Source organism: Trachypithecus francoisi, unplaced genomic scaffold (genome assembly GCF_009764315.1).
Source record: "Trachypithecus francoisi isolate TF-2019V2 unplaced genomic scaffold, Tfra_2.0 Lachesis_group7, whole genome shotgun sequence".
In the NCBI taxonomy this organism is placed as follows: domain Eukaryota; kingdom Metazoa; phylum Chordata; class Mammalia; order Primates; family Cercopithecidae; genus Trachypithecus; species Trachypithecus francoisi.
In genome coordinates, this window is record NW_022681472.1 from 74,729,017 (window position 1) to 74,754,739 (window position 25,723).

At 43.1% G+C, this 25,723-nt stretch overlaps 1 protein-coding gene across 1 annotated transcript in view; it reads left to right on the top strand.

Annotated features, from left to right (window-relative positions):
• Positions 1-25,723, top strand: part of DEPTOR (DEP domain containing MTOR interacting protein) — a 188,568-nt gene that overhangs the window by 89,002 nt on the left and 73,843 nt on the right. The window contains exon 4 of the mRNA XM_033202533.1: positions 4,019-4,197. Coding sequence (XP_033058424.1) covers positions 4,019-4,197 — 179 coding nt within the window. The remainder of the gene's footprint in view (positions 1-4,018; positions 4,198-25,723) is intronic.

Here is a 25,723-nt window from a genome sequence, read left to right on the forward strand (position 1 = left end):
TTCCAGTCTGGGTGACAGGGCGAGACTTTCTCTTAAAAAAAAAACAAAAAAAAAGTATACATTCATATACTTAGAACTTCACTTGCCCCCAAGATTTTTGTTGATAACAATTTAGTGAAGCAAGTGGAACAGGTATTACCTTCCTCATTTAATATGAGTTTGGGAGACAGTGAGAAGTTACATGACTAGTTTGTAGCAGAGCTATGTTTGGGTCCCAGGCATCTAATTTCTAATCCTGAGCCCCTTCCATGGATTTCAGATAGAACTCTAATCATTCTAGGAAGAGAGAAGGGACCTTAAAGGAATCTCCGTTTTCATGAGTTCATAGCTATGAAGGCAGAAATTCATCTTGCCCCAATGTAGGTACAATGATTACTTACATAGCATAACACTTTGTGTATACTGTACATTATTTTTTATTACAAAGTTGTTTCATTCACACTCATATGATTTTCACAAAAGCTGGGTGAGGATACCATTATACTCTTGAGAAAAACAAGGTTGAATGAAAGAAAAGTGGCTCCCAGCACGTTGGAAGGCTGAGGCTGGCAGATCACCTGAGGTCAGGAGTTCAAGACCAGCCTGGCCAACATGATGAAACCCCATCTCTACTAAAAATACAAAAATTAGCCGGGCTTGGTGGCACATGCCTGTAATCAGGAACACATCAGGAATAATTTTATGGAGGAACATGGCACAATGACCGTGGCATTTTATATGGTTCAATTTTAATTTAACAAAGTTTTTTGGGCCAGGTGTGGTAGCTCACACCTGTAATCCCAGCAATTTGAGAGGCCGAGGCCAGCAGATCTCTTGAGGTCAGGAGTTTGAGACCAGCATGGCCAACATGGTGAAAACCCATCTCTACTAAAAATACAAAATAAATAAATAAATAAATAAATTAGCTGGACATGGTGGTGCATGCCTGTAGTTCCAGCTACTTGGGAGGCTGAGGCAGGAGAATCACCTGAACTTGGGAGGTAGAGGTTGCAGTGAGCTGAGATTGCGCCACTGCACTCCAGCCTGGGTAACAGAGCAAGACTCTGTCTCAAACAAAACAAAACCAAAAATCCCCAAAGTTTTATGGACAAGAGTGGACTCAACCTTCTTGGAGCCTGTAATTGACCTATCTTTAATCTGATAATCACAGAAACTGTACAGGGAGCAATGAGATGGTCTAATTGAGACCGGATCATAACTGAGATGCAAAACAAGGAGTCAAGTAGGCACAGGAGGGAGTGGTGAGGAGAAGAGAGGGAGAGCATTCTAGCCATGGGGATGACAAATTCAAAGGCCAGTGGTAGATGGGGCATGGTATGTTTGAGGAACTGAAAGAGCGCAGGATCCCGCATACTTTATAGGCCATATGAAGAATTTTGGTCTTTATCCTAAAAGCAATGAGAAGCTATTGAAGTGTATTTTCAACAGGGGAAGGACATTATCAGGTTTGAATTTTTAAAAGATAATTTAATAGTTATGTCTAGACTTAGGTGTCCAAAGTTGGGTTGAGAATAAGAGTGGATGCATAGTATAGTCAATTAAGAAAACACTGTAGTTGTCTAGGTTAAAAGTATTAGTATTTTAGACTAAGGTATTGGCAATGCCTGAGATGGGAAGGCTTAGACATATATGAGATTTAGGAGTTCAAGTTCACAGTTCATACTGATGACTGGGCAGGGGGTGAGGAAGAGGGAGGGGCCAAGGACAATGTCTCATTTTCTGGCTGAACAGTGTAAGCACTGACTGGCACAGGACCAGATTTGGAAGGAAGAATGTGAGCTCAGTTTGGGCTTGTTGATTTTGAGGTGGCTTTGAGAAATCTATGTGGATGCAAAGCTGTAGGGTTGGGAGTATAGGCCTGGTCTGGGAATATAAATTTGGGAATCTTTGGAACGTGGATGGTAATTGAAGACAGGGACATGGAGGAGCTCACCAGAGAGACTATGGAGTGAGAAAAGAGGTATGTAGGGACTGAATCTCAAGGAATTCCAGCCTTTAAAGTCCAGGGAGATGCAGAGAGGCCAACAAGGGTAGCGGAGTAAAAGGCAGGAGCAGAGGGCAGGTCAGAAACCAGTAGAGTGTGATTGATGTCCCCCTAGCCGAGGGCAGTGGTCAGTACCTTCTATTGTTTTTTTTGTTTTTTAGAGGGAGTCTCGCTCTGTCACTCAGGCTGGAGTGCAGTGGTGCGAACTTGTCTCACTGCAACCTCTGCCTCCTGGGTTCAAGCAACTCTCCTGCCTCAGCCTCCTGAGTAGCTGGTACTACGGGCATGTGCCAATGTGTCTGGCTAATTTTTTCGTATTTTTAGTAGAGACGGGGTTTCGCCAAGCCAGGCTAATCTCAAACTCCTGACCTCAAGCGATCCACCCACCTCGGCTTCCCAAGGTACTGGGATTACAGGTGTGAGCCACCATTCCTGGCCCCATATACTGGTATTAATGTCAACCAGAATAAGGACTGACATTTGCGTTACATTGCATCATATATGGATGCATAGGAGAACACTTATAGGCCCAGTTGGAGCTATTTTGGAGATGTGAAAATGGATCCAGAGGAGTTGAGGAATGCCTGGGAAGATAGGTGTGAGAAGCAAGCTATCAGAGGATTTCAAGAGTCACTTATGTAGTCGTCTTAGTTCAGGCTACTGTAACAAAATATACCATAGGCTGAGTAGCTTAAACAACAAACATTTGTTTGGGAGGTCCAAGATCAAGGTGCCAGCAGATCCAGTGACACCTGCTTCTTGGTTTGCAGGTGGCTGCTTCTTGGTTTGATCCTGCTTCTTGGTTTGCAGATGGCTGTCTTCTGGCTATGTCCTCACATGGCAAGAGCAGAGAGAAAGAAAGAGAGCAAGCTCCCTTTTGTCTCTTTTTATAAGGGCAGTAATGCCATAACGAGGGCTCCAGCATCATAACCTAACTACCTCCCAAATGCGCCACCTGCAAATATCATCACATTAGAGACTAGAGATTCACAATATGTAATTAGCAGGGACGGCTGGGCATGGTGGCTCATGCTGGTAATCTTGGCACTTTGGAAGGCCAAGACGGCAGGATCATGAGATCAGGAGTTCGAGACCAGCCTAGACATTATGGTGAAACCCCATCTCTACTAAAAATACAAAAATTCGTCGAGTGTGGTGGCATGTGCCTGTAATCCCAGCTACTCTGGAGGCCAAGGCAGGAGAATTGCTTGAACTCAGGAGGTGGAGGTTGCAGTGAGCCAAGATCGCACCATTGTACTCCAGCCTGGGCAACAAGAGTGAAACTCTGTCTCAAAAAAAAAAAAAAAAAAAAATTTAGTGAGGACACAAAACCCTCAGTTCACAGCATTAGTCTTCTTAGCACAGAAGTGAAACAATGCAATTAGGAAAGAAATACTAGCCTTTTCAGAATGGTAGAGTAGAACATGAAATTATAACTTCTTTTCAAGATTGCTAACTTGAATGCAGTCTGCTAATCATAGAATTTTGGATTGCATTTCCAACTTTTTTTTTGTTTTCAAATTACTAGGATAAAATAAAAGCATCTTGGTTGCTTTTGAAGCAGATCTTCCTCTTAGAAATTACATGTATGGTAGGCTGGGCGTAGTGACTCATGCCTGTAATCCCAGCACTTTGGGAGGCCAAGGCAGGTGGATCACCTGAGGTTGGGAGTTCAAGACCAGCCTGACCAACATGGAGAAAACCTGTCACTACTAAAAATACAAAATTAACTGGGTGTGGTGACACATGCCTGTAATCCTAGCTACTTGGGAGGCCAAGGCAGGAGAATCGCTTGAACCTGGAAGGTAGAGGTTGCAGTGAGCCGAGATCAAGCCATTGCACTCCAGCCTGGGCAACAAGAGCGAAACTCTGTCTCAAAAAAAAAGAAAAAAAGAAATTACATGTGTGGTGGCACCTGACAGCTGCATCTGTCTGACAACTTTGCTGTGGTACTTCACAGAAGTCTATGATTTCAAATGAGCTGTTTTCCTTTTGTACAGGTTTATTTTTCTTTTCCCTTTTTTTTCTTCCCAGGCTGATGAGCCCTGAAAACACACTCCTGCAGCCCAGGGAGGAGGAAGGGGTCAAGTATGAGCGTACCTTCATGGCATCTGAATTCCTGGACTGGCTGGTTCAGGAAGGTGAGGCCACCACAAGGAAAGAGGCAGAGCAACTTTGCCACCGGCTTATGGAGCATGGCATCATCCAGCATGGTGAGTGTATTAGGCAGCTTTTGCTGCAGTAACAAGCAGCCCCAAATCTTGTGTCTTACAACAAGTACTTATTTCTCACTCATGAATCTGTAAGTCAACTGCACCTCTGCTTATGTTCAGCTTGTCTCCAAGCTAGGGGTCAAGTTCAGGTCTGTGTTCCACGCCTTTCCATTCTGGGACACAGACTAGAGGAATATCCACTGTCTGTGATGTGTTGTTTTCAACAGATGGTTGCAGATGCTAAAGAGGGCAGGCAGGTTCTTATAGCGCCTCCAAAAGCTGCTGCTTGGATGTAATGTAACATCACAACTCTATATCTAACTGACTAAAGCAAGTCATGAAGTCAAGTATAATATGGAGTTGGGAAGTAGATGCCTCCCAGAAGGTTGGTTGTTAGAGGAGAATAAACATTTCCTGAACCATGATGTAAGTTGCCACAGTGAAGAGTTAATCCAAAGAGCCTTCATAAAAGTGTCACTTTCCTCCGTCTCAAAAAAAAAAAAAAAAGTGTCACTTTCCTTTTAGGGCTGAATCACAACGATGCAATGTAAGTTACTGGTTAAGAAGTGTTTTACAGTCAGCCCTTTGTATCTGTGGGTTCTGCGTCTGTGTATTTAACCAACCATGAATTTAAAATCTTTGGAAAAAACTTGTGTCTGAACTACACCCACATAGACATTTTTTTCATCATTATTCCCTAAACAGTACAATATAATAACTACTTACAGAGTGTTTACATTGTATTGGGTATTGTAAGTAATCTAGAGATGATTTGAAGTATACAAAAGGATGTGCATAGGTTATACATGTAAGGACCAAGAGAACACTTTCCCCTTTGCCCTCTGAAGGTTTGCTGAAAATCACTGACAAGAGGCAGATTTGTTTTGTTTTGTTTAAGACAGAGTCTCCTTCCATTGCCCAGGCTGGACTGCAGAGGCACCATCTCGGCTCACTGCAATCTCCGCCTCCCGGGTTCAAGCGATTCTCATGCCTCAGCTTCTCAAGTAGCTGGAATTACAGTGGGATTACAGGAGCATTAATTTTTGCATTTTTAAGGGAGGGATTTGTCATATTGGGCAGGCTGGTCTCTAACTCCTGGCCTCAAGTGATCCACCCGCTTTGGCCTCCCAAAGAGCTGGGATTAGAGGCATGAACCACCATGCTGGGCCCAAGAAGCAGATTAATAGGAGAAAAGGCATATAAATATATTAACATGTATAGAAGACTTCAGAATGAAAACCCAGAGATATAGGGAAAATTGTCCATTGTTATGCTTATCTTCAACAAAGTATGGACAGTTATGTAGAAATATGATTGGACAAAAAGGGTATGATCTAAAGTTAATAGACTGAGTAGAGAAGCCCAGCAAGGCCTGTCTGTATAGATTCTTTTTGGCCTCTCTGCAGCATTCATTCTTTCTGGGTGTAAGGCAGGATCCTTTCTGGAATGGGAGTCTTTTTTTTTTTTTTTTTCTGAGATCGAGGCGCTCTTTGTCACCCAGGTTGGAGTGCAGTGGCATGATCTTGGCTCACTACAACCTCCACCTCCTGAGTTCAAGTGATGTTCCTGCCTTAGCCTCCCGAGTAGCTGGGATTACAGACATATACCACAACACCTGGCTAATTTTTGTATTTTTTAGTAGAGATGGGGTTTCACCATGTTGGCCAGGCTGGTCTTGAACTCTTCACCTCAGGTGATCCATCCGCCTCAGCCTTCCAAAATGCTGGGATTATAAGTGTGAGCCACCATACCCAGCTTGAAATGGGAGTCTTATGACCTACAGTTAACAAAGTAGGTCAGATATTTTCTTTATGACCTGTTTTTACACAGAAAGGCAGAGGGAAAGTTAGAGTAATATTTTAAGATTTTATGTAATCCCAGCACTTTGGGAGGCTGAGGTGGGCGGATCACCTGAGGTCAGGAGTTCAAGACCAGCCTGGCCAACAGGGTGAAACCCCATCTCTACCAAAAATACAAAAAATTAGCTTGGCGTGGTGGCGTGTGCCTGTAGTCCCAGCTACTCAGGAGGCCGAGGCAAGAGAATCACTTCACTTGAACCCGGGAGGTGGAGGTTTCAGTGAGCCGAGATTGTGCCACTGCACTCCAGCCTTGGTGGCAGAGCAAGACTTCATCTCAAAAAAAAAAAAAAAAAAAAGAGTAAGTATTGTTTTACAATACTTTTATTTCATTTAGATATATGCTATAAAACATAGGGGCATATGCAGGTGTATATTGAGTTACAGTCTAAAATTATTTGTTACTCTGCATTGGAGTCAAATATTTTGGAAGCCGTGGATGTAGAGGCATTGCTTAGAGTGAGTGACACTGTATTCCAGGCTGCTTTCTTCTGTGCAGTTCTGCCACAGTTGGACTCACAGCTGTCTGTTGGTGGCCTAACATGTCTAGCTCTGGTTTCAGTTCACTGAGGAAAGGAAGATGGACAGGGAAGCACAGTGCTGGTGTGATCCATGACCTTAAACAGGTCATAGTATTGTCAGGACTACGACATGGTTATAGAAGCAATTAGAGAACAGTAGAAGATGTGCTATTTTATTTATTTATTTATTTATTTTATACTATGTGCCAGGCACTGTGCTTATCCTTTTTACCCTTATTTTTTTTTTTTTTTTTTTTTTTTGAGACGGAGTCTCGCTCTGCCGCCCAGGCTGGAGTGCAGTGGCCGGATCTCAGCTCACTGCAAGCTCCGCCTCCCGGGTTCATGCCATTCTCCTGCCTCAGCCTCCCGAGTAGCTGGGACTACAGGCGGCTGCCACGTCGCCCGGCTAGTTTTTTGTATTTTTTTAATAGAGACGGGGTTTCACCATGTTAGCCAGGATGGTCTCGATCTCCTGACCTCGTGATCCGCCTGTCTCGGCCTCCCAAAGTGCTGGGATTACAGGCTTGAGCCACCGTGCCTGGCCCCTTTTTACCCTTATTAACTTACTAATAAATAAACTCTACGAGGTAGACACTCTTTTTTTAAAAAAATGTATTGTGGTAAGAACATTAATATGAGAGCTACCTTCTTTTATTATTATTATTATTTTTTGAGACAGAGTTACTCTGATCATGCAGTGGCAGATCTTGGCTCACTGCCACCTCCCCTTCCCAGTTTCAAGGGATTCTCCTGCCTCAGCCTCCTGAGTAGCTGCATACCACCACACCCAGCTGGTTTTTGTATTTTTAGTAGAAACAGGATTTCACCGTGTTGGCTAGGTGGGTCTCGAACTCCTGACTCAAGTAATCCACCTGCCCCAGTCTCTCAAAGTGCTGGGATTATAGGCATGAGCCACCATGCCTGGCCTGAGAGCTACCTTCTTAACAAATGTTTAGATGTACAATACTATAGGGCCAACATTCTTATTATCTCCATTTTACAAATCAGGAGGTGAAGGCACCAATAGGATAAATCACTTGTCTTAGGCCACTCAGGTAGTAATGTCCAAATGGATATTACTACGAGTAAGTGTGACCTTGGAGTTGAGTGGGATGACTGGGGTTTTCCCCCGTGAAAAGTGGTAGGTTTGGGTTACAGTTGGTTATTTCATATCTTTGCTCTGCAGAGAAAAAGTCAGATGAGGCTGGGCGTGGTGGCTCAGCGAGCTGGCCAACATGCCAAACCCCGTCTCTACTGAAGAAACAAAGATTAGCTGAGAGTGGTGGCAGATGCCTGTAATCCCAACTACTTGGGAGGCTGAGGCAGTGAGAATCTCTTGAACCCTGGAGGTGGAGGGTTTGTATTTTTAGTAGAGAGAGGGGTTCACCATGTCAGTCAGGCAGGTCTCTAACTCCTGACCTCAGGTGATCCGCCTTGGCCTCCCAAAGTGCTGGGATTACAGGCGTGAGCCATAGCGCCCAGCCAATAAAAAATATTAACCACAGAAGTATGCTTTCCATGGTTGTAGGAGGACTGAATATTCTGCATAGAAACTGGGGTTTCTGAGGGAGTTTCAGTTTCCCAGCACAGTAATTCATTGCTAGGTCACAGGTTGCAACTTGGAGTTATGAAAATGTGCCCACCATACCTGTGTATGTTAGAGCTCATGGTAAGTACCAGTTAGTGTCTTGAGCAAAGCTTTTAATTGTCTGGCTAATAATTAATTTCATAGGTTAAACATTAAGGAAAGTCAGCCTTTAGGCTTTGAGCAGAAGGTTTCTGGATAAAAGTGGTTCCCTATTTTGAAACCAGTAAGTGTAAAAATCAGGTTCACATATAAAATCCTAACTAGCTTCATCTATGAGTGGTGACTGGTGCGCTTTACTCAAGGCAGAAATTGTTAGATGAATAATTAACATGCATGTGTATTTGTGTGGATATATATATATGTGCATGTATATGTACATGTTTATACAAATGTCTATATATTGACCACATCTATACATATTTATCTAGCTTTTTAATTTATGGGTGGGTACCATCTATAAAGGCATTAGGCTACTTTATAGATCTTAATATATTGTATATTTAATGTGTGTGTGCTTCACACATATGCTTTGTATGTTGTACTTATTAAATCCTCACAGCAATTTTGTGGCATTAGTATTATTATTGCAGATTTACAGTGAAGAAATCTGGGCTTCAAATCCTTTAAGAGATTTTCTCAAGTTGCAGAGCTACCCTGTAGCTACTAGGTGTTGTGTCTTGGAAAGAAGCTTGCCTTGGTCTGGGACGTATGTGACTGCGTATGGCTGCCTGGCACAATGGAATGAGCACAGTCTTTGGAAGGAGACAGTCTGGATTTAGATGCAGCTTTTTCACCTACTAAGTGGCCATGTCTGCATCTCATAACTTTCCCATTCCTTGGATTTTGAAACTATAAAATTCGAGTTACATGATAGACCTTTGAGAGTTTGTTTTTTCAGAGACCTATGAGCATCCACATGTTCAGTGTGTACTAGAAGGTTTCAACGCGTAGTTGTATTCGTGGCTAAGATTTATTACAGTGAAATGATACACAGCAGGGTCAGCAAGAGACAAGGGCACATCGGGTGGATTGTGGAGAAATCCAGGCACAGGTTCCTATGTTCTTCCTTCTTGAAGGGACTCCCTCCTCTACCCGTGAAATGCAGTATCTTTTCACACAGTTATAAATGCAGTTATCTATAACACGTGTGCAATATCTTCGCCCAGGGGAGCCCTTGTAGGGGCCAAGGGAAAACATTTCCTTTCCCATCTGAAGGTTGGCTGAAAAATCAACTCACAAAAGACAGATCAATTGGAGAAAAGGCAAACCAATGTATTAGTGTGTACACGGGGAGAACCAGAGTGATTACCTAATATCCCAATGCGGTACAGATGCTATGTCTCCCACTTCTTAGAGGAAAGGGGGATGGGGAAGTGTCAATGATTTTTAGGAGGATTAAATGGGCTTGAAGAATATATAATGGCCTGCTACAAAGTCCATTGGGTCAGCAGAGCAGACCATGGTTTGTGACAAAACTCTGAACAGGTTTGTCGACAGACTTAAGTCTTTCTTCCTGTCATATGAGTTCAGTTAATGAAAACTCAGGGAAGGAACCAGAGGTAAATTGTTTTCTTCTTTGGAAGATCCAGACTTAGGCAGGTGAGGAACTTCAGAGAACTTTATTCAGTGCTTTGGGGGACACAGAGGATTGAGGGACAGAAGCAGAGGAGAAGGTCAGAGACATCGTAGCTTTTTCTGCAGTTCAGCATATCAAAGTGCCATATTTTGGGGTATCCATTTCTGAGCCCTAATACCATGCTGAGGTGCAGAGCCAAAGATTTTTACTGAGGGCTTTTCTCATAGGTACACTCTGCTTGCTCAGCCAGCCACAACCAGCAGCATTCCAGGCTCTCAGAAGGAAAGCAAGTATTCTCCATAATCACACTGTTTGTACAAACAGTCTAGGCAGGCCGATACAACACAATTCAGTGTGCCAGGTGGGCAAGGTCCTTATCAGTTAGTGACTTGGGAACCTTCCAAAAGCCAAGTTCCCAGATGCTAGCCATGGACCAGCCACATAAGCTGGCCCTTCTGTATCAGGGCTGCTATGGTAACTCTTTCCTGCACAGAATTGTTGGGAGAATTAAGTGATTGCAGTTGGCAAAAGCTTTTAACACAGCATCTACCTCTTATGGCCTTCAAATGCTAGCTCTTGTACCTAATCTGATCTACTCTAAATAATAGCTGAAATGTATAGAGCTCTTACTATATCCCAGCCACTATTCTAAGAACTCTATTCACGTATGTATTTCCCTCAGTAACTCTGAGAGTTAGGTATCATAATCATTCTCATTTTTTAGATGAAGTAAAGTAACATGCTGACGGCTGGGCATGGTGGCTCAGGACTGTAATCCCAGCACTTTGGAAGGCTGAGGCAGGCGGATCACTTGAGGTCAGGAGTTCAAGACCAGCTTAAGCAACATAGTGAAATCCTGTCTCTACTAAAAATACAAAAATTAGCTGGGCATGGTGGCATGCGCCGGTAGTCCCAGCTACTTGGGAGGCTGAGGCAGGAGAATTGCTGGAACCAAGGAGGCAGAGGTTGCAGTGAGCTGAGATCATGCCACTGCACTCCAGCCTGTATGAAAGAATAAGACTTGTCTCAAAAAAAAAAAAAAAAAGAAGTAACATGCTGAAGATGAGAGCTACTGAGTGGTAGATTCAAGATTCAAATCAAGACAATCTGGCTTCAGAGCCTGCACTCTTAACCACTAAAGAAGATGAGATGCTAACTGCAGGCCCCACTAGAAAAAATTCTCAACTTCTATTGCATCAGCTGAATCAGCCAACACAGCCTGGCAGATATTTAAACTATAAAAATTATTAACCTGTGAAATCTATAAGATTCTCTTTCCCCAAACAATGACCAGGGACCTTGAGATTTTTGGGTAACCTTTGCAAACAGGAAATGGGATGAACACACTTTTTTTTTTTTTTTTGAGATGGAGTTTTGCTCTTGTTGCCCAGTCTGGAGTGCAATGGTGTGATCTCGGCTTACCACAACCTCCGCCTCCCAGGTTCAAACAATTCTCCTGCCTCAGCCTCCCAAGTAGCTGGGATTACAGGCATGTGCCACTGCACCTGGCTAATTTTGTATTTTTAGTAGAGACGGGATTTGTCCATTTTGGTCAGGCTGGTCTCGAACTCCCGACCTCAGGTGATCCTCCCGCCTTGGCTTCCCAAAGTGTTGGGATTACAGGCATGAGCCCCTGTACCTGGCCTCTTTTCTTTTTTTGAAACAGGGTCTTGCTCTGTTGACAGGCTGGAGTGCAGTGACATGATCATGGCTCACTGCAGCCGTGACCTCCCAGGCTAAATTGGTCCTCCCACCTCAGCTCCTGAGTAGCCAGGACTACCAGTGCTCACCACCATACCTGGCTAATTTGTCTATCTTTCGTAGAGAGGGAGGTTGTTGCCAAGTTGCCCAGGTTGGTCTTGAACTCCTGGGCTCAAGCGATTCTCCAGCCTTGGCCTCCCAAAGTGCCGGGATTATAGGTGTGAGCCACTGCAAAGGGCCTGAACACACTTCTTTACTCACATAAGTTACCTTTCTCAACTCCTTTAGTTGCCATCTGGCTATTTTAGCAGCTTTAAATGGAGGGAGATGGAAACCAGATAATGACATGGGTAAATTGCTCACAGCTGCAGCAGCTGACCCTGGCCTACCAGGCTACCACGGCTGTGTCTGGGTGGATAATTTCCTCTTTTAGAACTTTAGTCAGAGCACTTCAACAATTTCAACACTAAGCCCTCTTTCTTTTTCTTTTGTTTTAAACATATATTTATGTAACACGGTGCCATATACAAAGCAGTTTTACATACATTATCTTTTTAATCCTCCCAGTTGCTTGAGAGTAGCTATGATTACCTCATCCTTCAGTGGAAGACAGTAGCAGATACATTTGCTCTGCTGGCCATGAAGAGAGAATTTGGAATCTGTAGCAAAGGAAGCTAGAGGCCACATCCAGACAGGAATTAACTGCATCTCTCCAATAATTAAGATAATTGATAGAGATCAGCCTAAGTCTGGAATAGCCCAGCTGGAAAGGAAAGGGGAAAAAGGGGAAGAGGAAAGGGAAGGAAGAAAAAGAAGGCACTAACTAGGTGTGGTGGTTCATGCCTGTAATCTCAGCACTTTGGGAGGCTGAACGGGGAGGATTGCTTGAGGACAGGAGTTCGGGACCAGCCTGGGCAGTATAGTGAGCTCTTGTCTCTCTGGAAAAAAGAAAAAAAAGAAAGAAAGAATGTACTGATGATTGAGGCTAAAGGCAAGCTTACACAGAGGAGGAAAAATAATTTTTTCTTTACTTTTCATGAGTTCTTAACTGAGACCTGCTATAACAAAGGACAGACTAACAAGAGAAAAATGAACAGAAGTTTAATAATATGTATGCCCTCTGTAAATATGGGTGAAAATACAGAGAAATGAGTAAATCTCTAGTATAGATCTGAAAAGAGTAGTTGAGGCCAGGCGTGGTGGCTCACACCTGTAATCCCAGCACTTTGGGAGACTGAGGTGAGTGAATCACTTGAGGCCAAGAGTTCTAGACTAGCCTGGCTGACATGGAGAAACCCCATCTCTACTAAAAATATAAAAATTAGGCAGGTGTGATGGTGCATGCCTGTAATCCCAGTTACTTGGGAGGTTGAGGCAGGAGAACCACTTGAGCTCGGGAGGCAGAGGTTGCCGTGAGCCAAGACTGCGCCACTGCACTCCAGCCTCCTGGGTGACAGAGCAAGACTCTGTCTCAAAATAAAATAAAATAAAATAAGGGTTGTTCAGACTTCAGGCTTAAATACCATTATTCCCTGAAACAAAGAAAAAAAGATGTAACCCAGTTAAAACCAGAGGGCCAGAAAAAGCACCTTATACAAATGTGAGGTTGGTTATGCAGATTTAGGTCAACACCTTCTTTATTTATTTTGAGTCTCTAGTGACTTAATTTTCTTTCTGTCCCTGGTGCAGAGAGGGAGAGACCCTTACAGAGGGGCATTTCCCAGCTGTGGATGGTGACTCACACTTGTAATCCTAACAATGTTAGAGGCTAAGGTGGGAGGATTGCTAGAGCCCAGGAGTTTGAGACCAGCTTGGGCAACATAGCAAAATCCCATCTCTTAAAAAAAAATTTTTTTTAAAAAGGACAAAAGAATATTTCCTTTACTGATGTACATTTCTAAAAGGACAACTTTTTGGAGCTACTGTTGTATCTGCAGCTTCTCAAAATAACAAGTACCAAACAATCCTTATGCCAGGGAGCCATATTTTGGGCTGGCATGTCCTGAGCCCCTTCAATTGCAACTTTCTCAAGACTACATGGCATTAAGAAAAAAATTATTGACACTTGTTAGAAAAGTAAGGAAAACTTTGCTTAAGATTATTACAATATGGGGTATTGCAATAGGGGAGACAGATTGGGCTCAACTTAAAATATAGGGACAAGTGGGGATTTAGAATCAAGGAGCACAGTGTGGGGTTGGTCAGTGGATGGAAAATTACTTAACAGGAGACTTAGGGCGGGGAGATTCTTGCTCAAGACAGGCCAAGGACTTAGAAATCAAAGGTGGAGATAACAAACTTGATTGGGTATCAAGGGTGAGGGATTGTCAGTACACTGACTTATCAGCGTTCTTTGCTAAAACTGGGCTGGATAAGCCAAGACAGCAGGATGGGAGTGGAGGGGAGGGGAAGGGAGCAGCAAGGTAGAGGCCCGGTAGAAAAGAGGGCTCAAAGGAGCCTGACTGAAGCTTGGTCCAGGGGAGCATCTGTCAATGCCGACCTAGCCTTGCTTGCCCAACCGCCCTTCCTCTCCATCGCAGCTCTCCTGCTCTCCTACTCATGCTCGCTCCTTTTTTTTTTGAGATGGAGTCTCGCTTTGTTGCCCAGGCTGGAGTGCAGTGAACGAAGATTGTGCTGGGTTCAAGTGATTCTCCTGCCTCAGCCTCCCGAGTAGCTGGGATTACAGGTGTGTGCCACCACACTGGGCTAATTTTTGTATTGTTCATAGAGATGGGGTTTCCCCATACTGGCCAGGCTGGTCTTGAACTCCTGACCTCAGGCAATCCACCTACCTGGCCCTCCCAAAGTGCTGGGATTGCAGGCATGAGCCACCACACCCAGCCCCCTACTCATGCTCTCTGATTTGCATTTGCTAACTTCTTGCCAAGAGGACTTTCAAGTCAAGAAGAAGAAATGGAGGAGACTTCTTTACAGATGGCACTCTGTGTCTTAGCCTTTCTTTACCCCTAACTAGAGAGTAAATGCTTTAACGATAGAGAAGTTGTTTTGTTCATTTCTGTATTCCTATTGGTTTGGCATATATATATACACGATATATATACACACACATGATATATATACGATATATGTATACACGAGATATAGATATACACGAGATCTATACACGAGATATAGACATGAGATATATATATGATATATATATGAGATATATATATATATATAGTACTCAGCAAAAATGTATTGAATGAACAAGTGACAAAAGTGACCGCTTACTGAGGACTTGGCCTTTGCTGGGCACAATACTGGTGTTTATACCAGCAAGCTTTCTTTGAATATAAGCAGCTCCAATCATCACTTCCTTTAAATATATGGCAGAGCCAGCTGATAGTTAAAGGAAATGTTGAAAACAAGGCTACCTGAAGAAGAGAAACTGAAGCAACTCTGGGGATCCAGAAATCAGGAACTAGTGACTAAAAGGTAATCCCTTCCAGCCACTTATGGCCAGGTGAATCAGCTCTGTTTTCTGCATATGCAGTTGCCTTCTCCAGATGCTAATGTTCTAGAGAGGACCCTTACTGGCTGAGTCAGGTCATAGGCTCACCTCTTGACCCTGGGTGGGGACCCTTTGACTGACAGATTCACCAAGTGGGAGAATGGGGGTAGTTGTTCCACTCTCCCCACTCACACCCTGCAAAGAAAAACAAAAGAAAAAGCAAGCCCTGTTTTCACAGGGAAATGAGCGCTTGGCAGGCTGTTCTTTACTGCTATTGGCTCGTTTAATCTTCACAAGCAATCAATGCATTTGATACTGTTATCTCTCTTTTTAAATTTTATTCCATTTTTTATTAGATGGAGTCTTACTCTGTCACCCAGGCTGGAGTACAGGGGCGCAATCTTGGCTCACTGTAACCTCCACCTCCCGGGTTCAAGCGATTTTCTTGCCTCAGCTTTCCAAGTAGCTAGAATTACAGGCACATGCCACGACACCTAGCTAATTTTTTTGTACTTTTGGTAGAGATGGGGTTTCGCCATGTTGGCCAGGCTGGTCTCAAACTCCTGACCTCAAGTGATCCGCTCGCCCTGGCCTCCCAAAGTATTGGAATTACAGACATGAGCCACTGCACCTGACCATCTCTCTGTTTTTTCAGATGAGGACATCGAGGCATTTGCAACTGGCATAATCATTCTTAGCTCCTAAATGTTAAACTTTGAACAGAAAGAAAAAAAAAAAAGCTGGGTAGAGTATTTTCTCAATCTACTTTCAATATTTAACATTTCAAGTGTAATCTTAGCAGCAGCCGTAATCTAATCTAATTTTTTACTTTCCCAATTTAGACTTTCTGGGCATTTTCCCACTGTGCTCTCTCATATGCTTTAGCCCTGTGTTACTTTCTATTATAGCTGAATCCAGTGCAGGAGGAAAAATAGACACAGCCAGAATGCTGTTGTAATGTAAATAGAAAGGAACAGGTTGCTTGACAGAGGGCTAAGACATTGGCACACAATATAGTGTTGGTTTAGGTAAAAGGAGAATGTACCTATAACGGCACCAAGCCTTAACTTTTCAGAAAGTATGAAAGGAATACAGGATGCCTTATCTTATGTAATCTTCTGAAAGAAGAGTGTTATGCACACAGATCAGAGGTTCTCTCTCTCTCTCTCTCTCTCTCTCTCTCTCTCTCTTTAAAGATGAGGTCTTGCTATATTGCCCAGGCTGATCTTGAACTCCTGGGGTCAAGTGATCCTCCCATCTCAGCCTCCCAAAGTTCTGGGATTACAGGCCTGAACCACCATGCCCCTTTGAGGTTTTTCTTTTGTAAACAGTGTCATACCTATGAATATTTCTTTCCTTCTTGACATTAGTAGAATCTTTGTCCATTGTATATGAACTGCTTCTCGAGGTACAACCTACGCTTATTTCTGAAGCCTGTGTTCCTACCCACTCTGGCCTCAGTCCTGACAGCTTGTCACGCAGTGTCCCCTGCAGTATGTGGTCCTCACTTTGCCCAAGCATGCACTTTTACAACAGCACACAGAAGTCTTAAAACACAAGCATGGGATCTCTATGCAGTTGAGGTATACTGAAAGTGTGCTCCTACTGAGTGCTCAGCTTGGCCTTATCTGGTCATTTAAATCCTCAGCTGGGTTTAAGTTGTCATTTTCACTGGGACCTGTAGGCTGGGGTCTCAGGCTCACTAGAAAAGCATATCAGGTTTCTCCGTCTCCTGGGTGAACAGAGAGTTCAAACAGCAGTTTCTGATATGCTTCCTCGCTCTCCTGGTCAAAGAGTGCTGTGGTATTAAGTTCCAGTTCCTGATGAACATGAGCTAAATCATACTCATCAAAGGGAGGTGGGGGCTGAGGAGACAAGGGGACCAAAAGTTGAGGGGCTCTCCTTTAAGCAGGGAATTGTTTCCATTCTGTTTCCACCACAGACCTTTCTTCTATCCCTGACCCTTGTGTCAATCTTGGGTGAGTTTCTAGTATCAGCCCCTCCCAGCTGGGTGGCCAGGGGGTTTGGGCTGGGATTCGTGTCTGGGACTCAGGCTCTCCTTATGCAGGTATAAACAATGATTACTCTCAGCCGTTTCAACCTTGCTGCACTGCTGTCATTCATGATTCTTCCTCTAGAAGTTTTTCCACTAGCCTCTTCTGGCTTTTGATTCTGAGCCACTCACTATCATTCAGTTTCTCTGAGCTGATACTCTCATCTCAGTACATCTGGGTCATCTTTTCTGTTTGGCTCTCTGGTTCTTTGGAAAAACTCCTTCTTTCTATCTTCCCTCTCCCTGCTCCCTGCTCACCCCCACTCCAGCCAGGAATGGATAAACAGGTCCAAGTATGTTAACGCCAGGGAGTAACTACCAGGAATAAAACTGAGCATAAGTAAACTCATCAGTGTGGCCACAGAACAATATGAAGATGAAATTTAAGAAGGAATTTCACTTACACTCACATACATCTATCCTGATTATGATTGGAAAAATATGGGTGTTGATTAATATTCATAATCAGTTTTGATTTAGAGAGTAATGTTTTTAAAATTGTTAATTAGTATATTATTTTAAAAATCAACATTTTAAAGGCTAGAACCATTCATCCAGCTTTTTTTCTTTTTTTTTTTTGAGACGGAGTCTTGCTCTGTTGCCCAGGCTGGAGTGCACTGGAATGATCTTGGCTTACTGCAACCTCCACCTCCCAAGCACAAGCAATTCTCCCTCCTCAGCCTCCTGAGTAGATGGGACTACGGGTGTGGCTAATTTTTGTATTTTTCATAGAAACAGGGTTTTGCAATGTTGCCCAGGCTGGTCTCCAACTCCTGACCTCACATGATGCACCTGCCTTGGCCTCCTAAAGTGCTGGGATTACAGGCATGAGCTACCGTGCCCGGCCCAGCATTTTTTCTAGAAAGCTTCCCTTTACTTTCTTTCTCCTCTAAGTGATGACACTTGACCCAACAAGGAGCTCACCCCACTCCCCCTTCCATCCAAGGAAGGCCGGTGTATCAGGATTCATATTCTTTAAGTTTTATTTTAGCCACTCCCCAAGCTGTCCCAGGTTTTGGTTATATTGGCAGTTGGCAAAGCCTCCAGGCCGCTGGAGGAAGGGGTGGGTGTTGGTTTTGCCTCACTGGCTCACTCCTGTGACTCTGAAATCCTTCTTGGTGCTGAAAACATAACCTCAATGGGGGATTCCCCTTAAGTGGGAACAAAATGTGCTTCCGCATCAAAATAAGGGAAATGGGATGGGGGAGATAGTGTGATAAAAACTGGAACAACTCTTGATCATTTGCGTGTTCAGGACAAGGATCATCTTCTATGGCAAATGGCTTTCAAGGTGCTGTACCCAATGAAAGGGATGAACTTGTTTGTTGGTTGGCTGTTCTGTTCTTGTGGGAAATCAGCCACCAGACCAGTGCTACCCAATGAAACTATGCTAGGAGCCACCAAGACAATCTACATATGTGATTTTAAATTTTCTGGTAGAAATGGCACAAAAAAAAGGAGGAATGGGTTAAATTAATCTTCATAATATACTTTAACTCGCCATCTCCAAAATATTATCATTTAACAATGCAATCTATATGAAAAATACAAATTAGCTACTTTACATTTTGTTATACTAAGTCTTCAAAATCCAGTGTTTTTTCACTTAATCAAACTCACATTTCAAGGCTCATGTGGCTAGTGGCTGCCATCTTGGAGAACACAGCTCTAGACAGTTTTGAAACCAGCAGGGGGCAGCATGGTGTCCTGGCCAGTGTGCATTTCATTTTTCTTTTTTCTTTTCTATTTTTTTTTTTTTTTTTTTGGAGATGGAGTTTAGCTCTTGTTGCCCATGCTGGAGTGCAGTGGTGCAATCTTGGCTCACTGCAACCTCTGCCTCCTGGGTTCGAGCGATTCTCCTGCCTCAGCCTCCCAAGCAGCTGGGATTACAGGCATGCGCCACCACAGTCAGCTAATTTTTGTATTTTTAATAGAGACGGGGTTTCACCATCTTGGCCAGGCTGGTCTCGAACTCCTGACCTCAGGTGGTCCACCTGCCTCGGCCTCCCAAAGCGCTGGGATTGCAGGCGTGAGACATTGTGCCTGGCTGCATTTCATTTTTCAGTCCCTTATCTCTGTGATCTTTGTTCCTCTATGTCTGAGATTTCTGACATGTTTTTACAGTGCCAATTTGGACATCTATATAAAGTGGGTACGAGCCACATAGGTAACAACAAATGTTCTCCCTTCCCCAGCACCATGATTTCACAATCCTATTTTCTTTCTCTCTCAGTTTTTGATGAGGAAGCTGAAGCCCAAAGGTATTAGGAAGTCACCCAAAGAAAACACAGTAAATGGCATGAGGAGAAATACAACTATAGTGTCTGACTCCAGAATCCAAGTTCCAAACAACTGTTCTATGGCCTCCATGAGAAAGAATTCCTGTACTTGTTTAACAGGTTCTCCTAAAGAATCGAAACAATGTCCATCAAACTGCTAATGTATATTACCTACCAAGTATATTTTAGGATGAGTCTATTCAGGTCAATTTGCAGCTTCAATTTTCTACTTTTTCTTTCCACTCCGTTTTTACCTTTGATTTTTTAACATTTCCAGAAGTCAAAAATGTAGGACGGGCACAGTGGCTCATGCCTGTATTCCTAGCACTTTGGGAGGCTGAGATGGGCAATCATTTGAGCCCAGGAATTGAAGACAAGCCTGGGCAACACAGTGAAATTCCATCTCTACAAAATATCAAAATAGTTAGCCAGGTGTGGTGATGCACGCCTGTAGTCCCAACTACTCAGGAGGCTGAGATGAGAGGATTGCTTGAGCCTGGAAAGGTTAAAGCTGCAGTGAGCAGTGATTGTGCCACTGCACTCCAGGCAACAGAGCAACACCCTATCTCAAAAAAAAAAAAAAAAATGTAGTTAGCTATTATTGTTTGGACTGGACTTGATTTTGACAAGTCTCTTAAATTCCTGGTCTTCAGTCTGGGCGTGGTGGCTCACACCTGTAATCCCAGCACTTTGGGAAGCTGAGGCAGGCGAATCACGAGGTCAGGAGTTTGAGACCAGCCTGGCCAACATGGTGAAACCTCATCTCTACTAAAAATACGAAAAATTAGCTGGGAGTGGTGGCGGGCACCTGTAATCTCAGCTACTCAGGAGGCTGAGTCAGGAGAATCGCTTGATCTGGGAGACTGAGATTGCAGTGAGCCAAGATCATGCCAGTGCACTCTAGCCAGGGTGACGGTGTAAGACTCCGTATTTAAAAAAAAAAAAAGAAAAAAAATTTAGTTTTCATTGTGGGATCCTTTGGAGTTTTACTGACAGCAGAACAATATTATTAATGGTATATTAGCATTATGGAGACCCTGTCTTTCAGGGAGTGATTGGTTTCTACAGATTTATTAATTTCACTTGCTTTGGACAAAAGAATACAGTATTGTAATTTCTCTTCCACAGATGGAAAAATTGAGGCCTAGGGACTGAACATAACATAACTGAACATTCCCCTGTTCTATTGCAGGGGAATCTGAGCCACGTTGCTAGAAGCTATGTCTTCTGACAGCTTGACTTCCTGTCTAAGCAGCTTCATGGCTTCTGAGTCAAGCATAGTTTCTTAACACAATATGGGCTTCAAATAGATAGAAAGTGTTTATTTCCTAAGCTTTTGATCTTATGTCTCTAGACTTGAATTTGGGATGCTATCTGAGTTGTGTTTAGCAACAAATAACAGAAAGTGCAGTAAAGATAGTTTAAGCAGTGAGGTTTCTCTGCCTCCTGAAGTGAGATGCCCCCAGGTCTAGAATCCCAGGCTGACACGGAGACTCCCGACATAGGTGCTGTCCATCTGTCTCTCTCCTGTTCTTAGTGTACACCAGGCCTAATGTCTGCACTCTGGGCAGGAGGAACAGGGAATGACAAAGAGTTAAGAGCAGAGAGGTGTCGCCTAGCAAGACTTTGCTTTTTTATTTGGGAAGGGTAGTCTGTCCCAGGGATTTCATCCTACATCTCATGGGCCAGAACTATGTCACATGGCAACCCCAGGGTGGAAGGCAGTTGGTGACTCATATGGTTTTGGCTGGGCACACTACTGCCCTGAGCAAAATTCTTAAGGAAGAAGAAAGAGAGATTGGGTTTGAATAAGCAGCTGGCACTGTCAGCCACAAGGACAAATTGTCTTTTTCATTAAATAACTAAGCAAACTTCCTTATGAAACATACGCTTTTAAGGAACAGCTTTCTTCCTGTGTCCACACAAAGAGTTCCTTATAGCTCTAAGCTAGATTTAAAAGCAGGTGGGTATACCAATGTTAATGTCTCAGTTTCAGCAAATGTACCATGGTTTTGTTAACATTTGGGGGTGCTGGATGAAGGGTGTAAGGGAACTATGTGTACTATCTTTGCAGCCTTTCTTCCTTTCTTCCTTTCTTCTTTTCTTCCTTTCTTCCTTTCTTCCTTTCTTGCCTTCTTCTCTCCTTCCCTCCTTTCTTTCTTCTCTTCTCTTCTCTTCTCTTCTCTTCTCTCTCTCTCTCTCTCTCGCTCTTTCTTCTCTTCTTTCTTTCTTTGTTTTTTTTTTTTTTTTTTTTTTTAAGCTAGAGTCTTTCTGTGTCTCCCAGGCTGGAGTGCAGTGGTGCAATTTTGGCTTACTGCAACCAAGTAGCTGGGATTACATACGCGCAGCACCACGCCCAGCTAATTTTTGTATTTATTTACTTATTTTTTTGAGATGGAGTCTCACACTGTCACCCAGGCTGGAGTGCAGTGGTGTCATCTTGGCTCACTGCAACCTCTACCTTCCAGGTTCAAGTGATTCTCCTGCTTAGCCTGTTGAGTAGCTGGGATTACAGGTGCCTGCCACCACGCTTAGCTAATTTTTGTATTTTTAGCAGAGACAGGCTTCACCATATTGGCCAGGCTGGTCTCGAACTCCTGACCTCAAGTAATCTGCTTGCCTCGGCCTCCAAAAGTTTTGGGATTACAGGCGTGAGGCACTGTGCCTGGCCTTCTTTGTAGCTTTTCTATAAATCTAAATTTATTCTAAAATGTAAACTTTATTTTTTTTAAAAAGTAAGTGGGTGTTTTTTTCTGCATCGTCTCTCTTTTTTAAAGCTATGAACGATATAGAAAATATATAAAGACCGTTTAAAAAATAAAAGACTATGTCTTGCCACTGCTATCTTCCTTTTCTGAACTTCGGCTTCTTCCTCCTTTGAGGGTCTGTTGACATACTGACTTTATCTCTTCAGTCTCAAAAGCAGCACCTGATAAATGACTGTGCGGTAAAGCACCAGCAGGTTAATATGGTAACTTTCCTGGGAATACTAAGAAAATGCCATGCAGGAGTGAGCCTTTGGGAAGACACTTTCACATCCTGGGGTTCCTGGGAAGGATTTTTTTTTTTTTTTTTGAGACGGAGTCTCGCTCTGTCGCCTGGGCTGGAGTGCAGTGGCCGGATCTCAGCTCACTGCAAGCTCCGCCTCCCGGGTTTATGCCATTCTCCTGCCTCAGCCTCCCGGGTAGCTGGGACTACAGGCGCCAGCCACCTCGCCCGGCTAGTTTTTTTGTATTTTTTAGTAGAGACGGGGTTTCACCATGTTAGCCAGGATGGTCTCGATCTCCTGATCTCGTGATCCGCCCGTCTCGGCCTCCCAAAGTGCTGGGATTACAGGCTTTTATTTCAGTATCCCCAGTGTCTGTTCCCTGAGACCACCTAGGGGTACTTCTAGACCCTGCTATAAAAATAAGGTCTGAAAAGGCTTCTACCTTGGAAAGATATCCTTTTGGCCCTGACACCCTGGGCCCTTGCATGGAAGCACACATGGCTAATATTTATGGAATCCTTCTATGGACCAGGGACGCTACTAGGCCTTTTATTTTACTTTTACATTTTATTTTAAATTTTTGTTATACTTTAAGTTCTGGGATACATGTGCAGAATGTGCAACTTTGTTACACAGGTATACAAGTGCCATGGTGGTTTGCTGCACCCATCAACCCATCATCTACATTAGATATTTCTCCTAATGTTATGCCTCCCCTAGCCCCCCACCCCCAACAGGCCCAAGTATGTGATGTTCCCCTCCCTGTGTCCATGTGTTTTTGTTGTTCAACTCCCACTTATGAGTGAGAACATGCAGTGTTTGGTTTTCTGTTCCTGTGTTAGTTTGCTGAGAATGATGGTTTTCAGTTTCATCCATGTCCATGCAAAGGACATCAACTCATCCTTTTTTATGGCTGCATAGTATTCCATGGTGTATATGTGCCACATTTTCTTTATTCAGTCTATTGTTGATGGACATTTGGGTTGGTTCCAAGTCTTTGCTATTGTGAATAGTGCTGCAATAAACATATGTGTGTACGTGTCTTTATAGTAGAATGATTTACAATCCTTTGGGTATATACCTAGTAATGGGATTGCTGGGTCAAATGGTATTTCTGGTTCTAGATCTTTGAGGAATTGCCACACTGTCTTCTGCAATGATTGAACTAATTTACACTCCCACCAACAGTATAGAAGCGTTCCTGGGCCAGGCATGGTGGCTCATGCCTATATTCCCAGCACTTTGGGAGGCCAAGGCAGTTGGATCACGAGGTCAGGAGTTTGAGACCAGCCTGACCTACATAGTGAAACCCCATCTCTACTAAAAATACAAAAAATTAGCTGGGCATAGTGGCAGGTGCCCGTAATCCCAGCTACTTGGGAGGCTGAGGCAGGAGAATTGCTTGGACCCAGGAGGCAGAGGTTACAGTGAGCCAAGATCACGCCATTGCACTCCAGCCTGCGCAACAGTGCAAGACTCTGTCTCAAAAGGAAAAGCGTTCCTATTTTTCCACATCCTCTCCAGCATCTATTGTTTCTCAACTTTTTAGTGATCACCATTCTAACTGGCGTGAGATGGTATCTCGTGGTTTTGATTTGAGTTTCTCTAATGACTGGTGATGATGAACTTTTTTTTTTCATGTTCATTGGCCGCATAAATGTCTTCTTTTGAGAAGTGTCTGTTCATGTCCCTCACCTACTTTTTGATGGGATTGTTTTTTCTTGTAAATTTGTTTAAGTTCCTTGTAGATTCTACATATTAGTCCTTTGTCTAGATTGCAAAAATTTTCTCCCATTCTGTAGGTTGCTTCCTCACTGTGATGATAGTTTCTTTTGCTGTGCAGAAGCTCTTTAGTTTAATTAGATCCCATTTGTTAATTTTGGCTTTTGTTGCCATTGCTTTTGGTGTTTTAGTCATGAAGTCTTTACCCGTGCTTATGTCCTGAATGGTCTCTAAGAACTTGCTTTATGAATCTCAGTTCTCCTGTATTGGGTGTATATATATTTAGGACAGTTAGCTCTTCTTGTTGCATTGATCCCCTCATCATTATGTAATGCCCTTCTTCGTCTTTTTTGATCTTTGTTGGTTTAAAGTCTGTTTTATCAGAGACTAGGATTGCAAACCCTGCCCTTTTTTTTTTTTTTTTTTTTTGCTTTCCATTTGCTTGGTAAATATTCCTCCATCCCTTTATTTTGAGGCTATGTGTGTCTTTGCACATGAGATGCATCTCCTGAATACAGCACATCGATGGGTCTTGACTCTTTATCCAATTTGCTAGTCTGTGTCTTTTAATTGGGGCATTTAGCCTGTTTACATTTAAGGTTAATATTGTTATTTGTGAATTTGATCCTGTCATTATGATGCTAGCTGGTTAATTTGCCTGTTGATTCAGTTTCTTCATCTTGTTGATGGTCTTTACAATTCAGTATGTTTTTGCAGTGGCTGGTACCAGTTGTTCCATTCCATATTTAGTGCTTCCTTCAGGAGCTCTTGTAAGGCAGGCCTGGTGGTGGCAAAATCCCTCAGCATTTGCTTGTCTGTAAAGAATTCTATTTCTCCTTCACTTATGAAGTGTAGATTGGCCTGGATATGAAATTCTGGGTTGAAAATTATTTTCTTTAAGAATGTTGAATTTTGGCCCCCACTCTCTTCTGGCTTGTAGAGTTTCTACTGAGAGATCTGCTCTTAGTCTGATAGGCTTCTTTTTGTGGGTAAACCGACCTTCCTCTCTGGCACCCTTAATATTTTTTCCTCCATTTCAACCTTGGTGAATCTGATGATTATGTGTCTTGGGGTTGCTGTTCTTGAGGAGTATCTTTGTGGTGTTCTCTGTGTTTCCTGAATTTGAATGTTGGCCTCTCTTGCTAGGTTGGGGAAGTTCTCCTTGATAATATCCTGAAGAGTGTTTTCCAACTTGGTTCCATTCTCCCTGTCACTTTCAGGTACACCAATCAAACATAGGTTTGATCTTTTCACATAGTCCCATATTCCTTGGAGGCTTTGTTCCATTTCATTCTTTTTTTCTCTAATCTTGTCTTCACACTTTATTTCATTAAGTTGATCTTCAATCTCTGATATCCTTTCTTCTGTTTGATTGATTCAGCTATTGATACTTGTATATGCTTCACAAAGTTCTCATGCTGTGATTTTTCAGCATTATCAGGTTATATATATTCTTCTCTAAACTGGTTATTCTAGTGAGCAATTCCTTTAGCATTTCTTCAAGGTTCTTAGCTTCTTGCATTGGGTCAGAACATGCTCCTTTAGCTCAGAGGAGTTTGTTATTATCTACCTTCTGAAGCCTACTTCTGCCAATTTGTCATACTCATTCTCTGTCCAGTTTTGTTCCCTTGCTGGCGAGGAGTTGTGATCCTTTGGAGGAGAAGGGACGTTCTGGTTTTTGGAATTTTCAGTCTTTTTGTGCTGGTTTTTCCTCATCTTCATGGATTTATCTATCTTTGGTCTTTGATGTTGGTGACCTTCGGATAGAGTTTTTGTGTGGATGTCCT